At 47.3% G+C, this 6565-nt stretch overlaps 1 protein-coding gene across 2 annotated transcripts in view; it reads left to right on the plus strand.

Annotated features, from left to right (window-relative positions):
• Positions 1 to 5075, plus strand: part of LOC111156351 (ankyrin repeat domain 13A) — a 31713-nt gene extending 26638 nt beyond the window's left edge. For both annotated transcript variants that reach the window (XM_022517139.1, XM_022517140.1), the window contains 3 exons: positions 624 to 784; positions 2334 to 2401; positions 3009 to 5075. In XM_022517139.1, the coding sequence (XP_022372847.1) occupies positions 624 to 784; positions 2334 to 2401; positions 3009 to 3204 (425 nt within the window). In that variant the 3' untranslated portion in view covers positions 3205 to 5075. The remainder of the gene's footprint in view (positions 1 to 623; positions 785 to 2333; positions 2402 to 3008) is intronic.
• Positions 5076 to 6565: the final 1490 nt, after the last annotated feature.

Below are 6565 nucleotides of genomic sequence, written 5' to 3' on the forward strand. Positions count from 1 at the left end.
GTGCAGGGGGAGAGAATCTCAGCAGACTGTATGGTGAATGCGGAGCCTGCTCAGGGCTTGGTGCGGGACTCAATTCCATGACCCCAAGATCATGACCTGAGCCGAAACCAAGAGGTGAATGCCCAACCGACAGCCACCCAGGTGCCCCGTTTTATTATCATTTTTAGTTTAGTTTATAGACATCTTACTTTGTTTTATATGTTTACTGTATTTCATAGTAAAAAAAGGAAAACTACAAAGAGTCCTTGGTGTGACTATGTATTATTCACACACATACACACACCACATTTCTCAAAAGACATGCAAGGGAACACTGGTTACCTCAGGACTTTGGAAATAAGAGAAAGGATGTAGGGAGACAGAGATCTTTATTTTTTTATGACCATGAGTTAATTTTATTACTTAAAGAAAAAGACCGAAAGAAAAAGGCCATATTTTGGTACTTTTCTGTCAAGGTTATTGTTCCTCAAAATCTCTCTCACATAGTAGCAAACCTAGATCTTAATCATTTTAATCCTTTTGTTTTTTAACTGAACAAATTTTTATACATTTAAAATTTTAAGTTTGAAGTGGAAATTTATTTTGCTGATTCAGGCACCAGACTCTTACCCTTTGTGTTTCAGCTTCCCACGTCACAAACTTTGAGGTGGATCAGTCTGTATTTGAAATTCCAGACTCTTACCACGTTCAAGACAATGGCAGAAATGTGCATTTACAAGATGAAGATTATGAGCTAATGCAGTTTGCCATCCAGCAGAGTTTACTGGAGTCCAGCAGGAGCCAGGTGCATTTAGCGGAACAAATGGCAGGGCACGGGAGGGTTCAAGCTGTAGCTGACTTGTGAGACTCACTGGACATCACAAGCTGGGCATATTCTCTGGTGTACACAGAGGTCCTATTTTCTGCACCTGGTCTTTCCCAAAAGCTGCTTCTCTGACACCATGTGCACAGCCCAAGTCAGCATCATTCACAGGGTGTCTCCCGACAGACTTCCTTCTCCTCAGGTTCACCCACACAGCCCACAATCACGTAGTTTTCAGAGCATGCTATCTGATATGCTAGTACTGAAACCGTAGGTTCATGCTAGCTTCCCCCATCCTGTTTTTTTCTGGAATATTGTCCACATGTTGGTCGTCTTGTAAGAAGGCATGTGGATTTGAATCCTAGCTTCCTCCCGAGGGAAGACCAGTCATTGTGTTGTGGTTGCTCAGTGTGTGATGAAAATGGTGGTTGAGTCTTTGTTTGTTAAGTTTGTTTTTTACTCCTGTGTTTTACTCTGTTGCAAAGGGTATAATCCCAAACTGTCAGGGACTCTAAAGGGTAGAGCTAAGGGTGGGGCAGACCAGAGTAAGAACAGGTGCCCTTGGTCTCCTCAGATGGTTCTTCCTCCAGGTCTCACCTGCCTGGGACAGTGCAGGCCTTGAGCTCCTCCTCCCCCAATGTCAAGTCCTTCCAACCCTGCCCTCTTGTGCTTTTCTGATTCTGCTGTGGTGGGCTGTCTTTCTGTGTCTCCCACCTTTTGGTGTCCTGGGCTCCTGCTCTTTGTTCCTTGGTTCCTTGTTTCCTTCCATCGCTCATTTGGCACATGTTTGCAGAGTGAGGATTCTTTGATGAAGCAGGCCCAGCCCCTGAACTCACAGGCCCCCCAAAGTTTGAGAGTGGTACCCACACTCCAGCGTCCAAGCTCCGGTTTTTGGCATTATGGTTTTATTCTTAAGACTCCAAGGTTGGGCAGTGTACGCCCTTCCCTTCCTCCATTCCCCATCAATCCATTCTTGGAACCATTCAGTTTTCTGAAGCTGCTGGGCCAAGGGCCACACCCAGAGCCAGCATATTCCCTTTGGGAGGTCTCCTGGGAGAAGCCCAGCCCCTGGACCTCACTGTCCCTCCAGTGCACTTTCCCCTTCTGCAAGTGAGCTCATTGCTACCCCCCTGCCCAGTATCTGCATAAACCTTGTTGATCATAAATTTTGCAAGGTGGGGGGGGGGTGGCCAAAGTCAAAGATGACAAATGTTGAGTTATGTATTGTCACCTTGCTTTACAAGAATGACCTGCCTTGTTCATTTAAACTTTGCCCAAGGTTGTTTTTGATAGATTCTGTGTCAAGTATGAGAGGCTCTGGCCGTTAAGCAGGGTAGTGTACCACATTCCACCTGACATTTAGGTGTCGTTTTTGAGATCACCCCAGTTTCTGTTCATTTTTCATGTGGTGTTATCAGTAACGGACATGGAAACAAATTAAAATTTTGTTCTTGTTGCTTTCGTCGCCTTATCAGTATGATGCCTCCTTCTTCTAGGAGGTATTCATGTCCATCATGTTTGTTTTTCGCAGGAACTTTCAGGACCAGCTTCGAATGGAGGGATCGGCCAGACACATGCCTATGACGCCCAGTATGAGAGGTGACTGGCGTGACTCTTAAACTGAGGCCGACATGGGACTTAGTGTTGATCCAGTTGGTGACTAGCCACAGGCCAGTGCCATTGGCAGAAAGGCTCCCAGTAAATGCTTTTTGAGCAGTGTGATCTTCTGCAAGGAGTATATGCTCACAGGGTCTAGATGCCCTTAGCAGGAAGTAGATAGTTTTAAGAATGAGGAGGCTTTGGGGAACAGATACGGGGATGAGTAGATTACCTTTTTAAAGGAGAGGGTAAAGACTGGAAAGATTTATTTTATGGAGTATTTTTATGTACTCCAGGCGTATATGAAAGCCCACTGAAAGAAAACTTAGGTTTTGCTTTAAAATAGATCCAAATTCAGTTCCTGACCCCATCCCTTAGCAGCTGGGTGATCCTGGGCGGGTTTGCTCACCTCTCTGAGCCCCAGTTGCTCACCTGTACACAGCACTCTGCCTCCAGACGTAGAGGGGACTGAATGGCACCTTGCCTGTGGGATGTGTATGAAGTGCCCAGTATGGTGCGTTCTCGGCAGGCAGTTAAATGTAGGTGCTGCTGCAGCCCTGATGATACTGGTAATTGGTTTCCTTTTTCCGCCTCTTTCCCCCCACAGGGCCATCCAGGAGAGCCTCCTCACCAGCTCAGAAGGCCTGCGCCCCGGGGCTTCCAGCGAGACGAGCCGTTTTGATAGCGACCTGCAGCTGGCCATGGAGCTCTCTGCCAAAGAGCTGGAGGAGCGGGAGCTCCGGCTCCGGGAGGAGGAGGAGGAGCTCCAACAAGTCTTACAGCTGTCTCTCACTGAGAAATAGACCTTTCTGCTCACAGGCTGCACAAAGCAGAGGTTCTGGGCCGCACGCGAGTGCTGCATCACTAGTGTGGGCCGAGGGACTGCACCTCGCATGCATGCAGCCAACAGCAGCTGCCCTTCCTTCTGCCGAGGTGCCGGACCAGGGACTCCCAGGCCCACCCATGACACTCCCCCGGGGAGGGGCTGGGGACCAGCAGGCCCCATCTCCGGGCTAAGGGGAGGAGAGCATCGTCACTTTCCATTAGATGTATTGGCTTGCAGGTCACGTTTTTACTACCAGCTTTAGACAAAAACCCCAGTCCCCGCAAGTTTGTAGATTAATTTTTATCAAGGAGTGATAACAAAACAAGTTATTGCAGAGTCAGGGTGCTTTTATATATGAGAGCAGCAGCCTTTTTAGAGCGTGGTTTATGAGAATTTATGAGACACTTCTTTACAGTTCACCAAAGAAATGGATAGTCTGTGCTGATCTATTCTTTTGTTTTTACCTTTATACAGGGTTTCTAGGACACTCTCACTGCTCCTCCTCCATCTCCATCTTATTCCATCCCTCCCACCCCCGCTAGAGTCAAAGAGGAGACATGTACAGGATACATTTTAGATTAGGTGTAACTATTTGCATCACATTAGGATATACAAATGACCACGGATGTTGCCTTAGCCTTAAAAATTACCAATAGTTTCAAACCACCTCACTCCACACTGAGGGGTCTGATTTGAATTTATAAAGGCACTTCCTTTGAGAGCAGGATCCTCCAGGCTAAATCCAAGGCAGCTAATCCTGGCCCCGAAGGAACAGCTAGGAGAGCCTGAGGCTTGTTCTCGGAGGCCGCAGGCTGGCCAAAACATCAGACAGCGCAGAACCAAACTAGGTGTGTTCCGCACCTTCCCTAGTGACCAGATTGCCACGGAGAGGCCAAGGGAGACCCCACTACAGGCCTAGGCTCACTAAAGAAGGGGTGGCCTTGTAGTTAGAAAGGGAGCTCCAAGCGGAACTTAATATTAAGCTCTGTATTCAAAAGGGAAAATGAGGATTCTGCATTGCTTTTTAGAGTTCAAATCAACATCTTTCTGGATAAATATATTTTTTAACAGAATCTTTTTATTATTTTTAAAAGATTTAAAGACAACTACTCCCATCAGTAGCAATACAAGGTTATACATTTTAACCAGATTTTCTCAGGCCTTTTTTGGATACCTTTAGTAGTTTAACGATTTTATCTGACCCTTCTGTAAATAAGCACTGCACACCACACAGAAGAACCCTGGGGAGGAGAGCCGAGGGCGCCCTCACTCTGGCCCATCTGGTCGTCCCCACAGGCTGACTGACATGACCTGGTAACAGTGGCCTCCTCAGCTCCCTGTCTCTTTCCTGTCTGCTGTGCTGCTTTCAGGATGGGAAGAGACAGAAACTACGTTGCAGTTAGCATCCGTATCCTCCAGTTAGTGCTGCCAGTAAAATGTTCTTAGTCACAGAGGATTGTGCTCTGGATTCCACATAACCACCTGCCTTTTTAGTCACGGTCCCACCAGAATTCCTTCTGTTGGGCACACACACGGCCAGTATACCGCGGGGTCATATTTGTTTCCAACACACAGCTTGGCATTCTGTTTACTCCGTGTTCACCCTGAGTGAAGACACTTCTTGGGAATCCATCAGGCCGCAGCGTTTACTCCCTGAGGTGAACCAGCCATGATTTCTGTGTTTGCATTCCACTGTCCTGGTTCCGGAGGAAGGGGACTCTCCGGGAAGTCGGTTAAAAAGGGACTGAGCGTTCTGTCCATCTGTTGCAGCATTTCTCATCTATGTGTTCACTCTCTTAAAATGCAAATAAAGACTGCTTCCCGAGAGGGTGCTCGGACAGTATCCTAGCCAGCCTTTGAGTCTTTGTTCCTTTTCACGGGGTTTCTCTAGTCGCTGAATGTCCCCACACTCCCTGTTACATATGTGACTCCAACAGGAGAATGCGTCGTGCCACCTGGCGTCCATTACCAAGGTGACCTGCTCCTCTCAGCCTCCCCACCAGGGTCATATAGTCCACATGCCCCATGCTGCTCATTTCACATAGAAACTGAAAAGCCCACCAGCACAGGGGCTGCTGGGAGAAACTGCAGTGGTCCTGCTGGAGGTGGCCTGGCTCCTCTGGAGTCCAGGAAGCCGTGCCAACTTCAGATCGCTCATGGGACTGAAGATGCTCTCCCCTCTGAGGCTGAAGTGCTCTGTGAGGCTGATCTTAGAAGTTCAGGTGATAATTAGGGCTTCCAGATTTATCCTACACCCAATTACTTTGGTATTAAACAAGAAATGGGGATGGGGGTGTGTGCCATCGGGGCTCAGTCGGTTAAACCTTCAGTCCAGGTCATGATCTCTGGGGCTTGGGATCGAGTCCCTACATTGGACTCCCTGCTTAGTGGGGAGTCTGCTTCTCCCTCTGCCCTTCCTTCCTCCCTGCCCTGCTTGTACTCTCTCTCTTAAATAAAAAAAATCTAAAATCTTGAAAAGACACATAAAAACACAAACGGAGGCAGTGACCAGTAGAAAAACATCTGGGCTCCAGAAATGTGGCCTTGGTATTTCCAGGGAGATGAGAAGGAGCTGCTTTGCACTGGAGGGAAGTAGACAATACTGAGCCAGTGGGGCACTGTGAAGAAAACTCATTCGCCTTAGGCCAAGAGGCAATAGCTTAGGCAATAACTGGGGATTACCTAATTTAAAAAAAAATAACAGTTTCTTCACCTTTAGGTTCATTAAAGCTGAGGTGGTGCAGTACCAGCAGGAAACGGAGCCAAAGCACTTGAGATACTCTGTTCCATGAGCAAGCTGAACACACCATACGTAACATGGTGTTGGCCTCTCAAGGAAGGGAGGTCTGCTCTTAATAATGACCGGGAAGAGATGGCCAGACTTACTGTAACCAGGGGTTTCCTGCTAAATGCCGAAGACCTCAAGGAAGGCAAGTTGCACGACAGCTGCTTCCCAGGACTATCTGCAGTGCAGCTAAGTGTTGGGGTTCAAAGTCCAAACTACGCCCACATCTGGAAAAGTGTAGAATTCAGACTGGGGTCCAGCTGAAAAAAATGTAGTATTAGTAAGACTTCCAGAGCCCCCAAATCCCAAGCAGCACTCAACAGATTTATTCATCTCAAATTTAAACAAAGTTAAGATTAATACTAAGATAAGCCATTTTTATGGTTGGTATAAATGAAGTGAATACGTTCATTTGGGTACACGATGGGTATTCTGGGCACAGTTCAGTTTAGGGGGCTTTGGCTGCCTCCCCCCAACCTCGTATTCCCAGAGACACAGGTAAAGGAAATAATGGTACTTCAAAAGTATTAGTGGTCAGTCCTGGTGCATAAAA

Source organism: Enhydra lutris, unplaced genomic scaffold (genome assembly GCF_002288905.1).
Source record: "Enhydra lutris kenyoni isolate GAN:26980312 unplaced genomic scaffold, ASM228890v2 scaffoldscaffold46, whole genome shotgun sequence".
Classification (NCBI taxonomy): domain Eukaryota; kingdom Metazoa; phylum Chordata; class Mammalia; order Carnivora; family Mustelidae; genus Enhydra; species Enhydra lutris.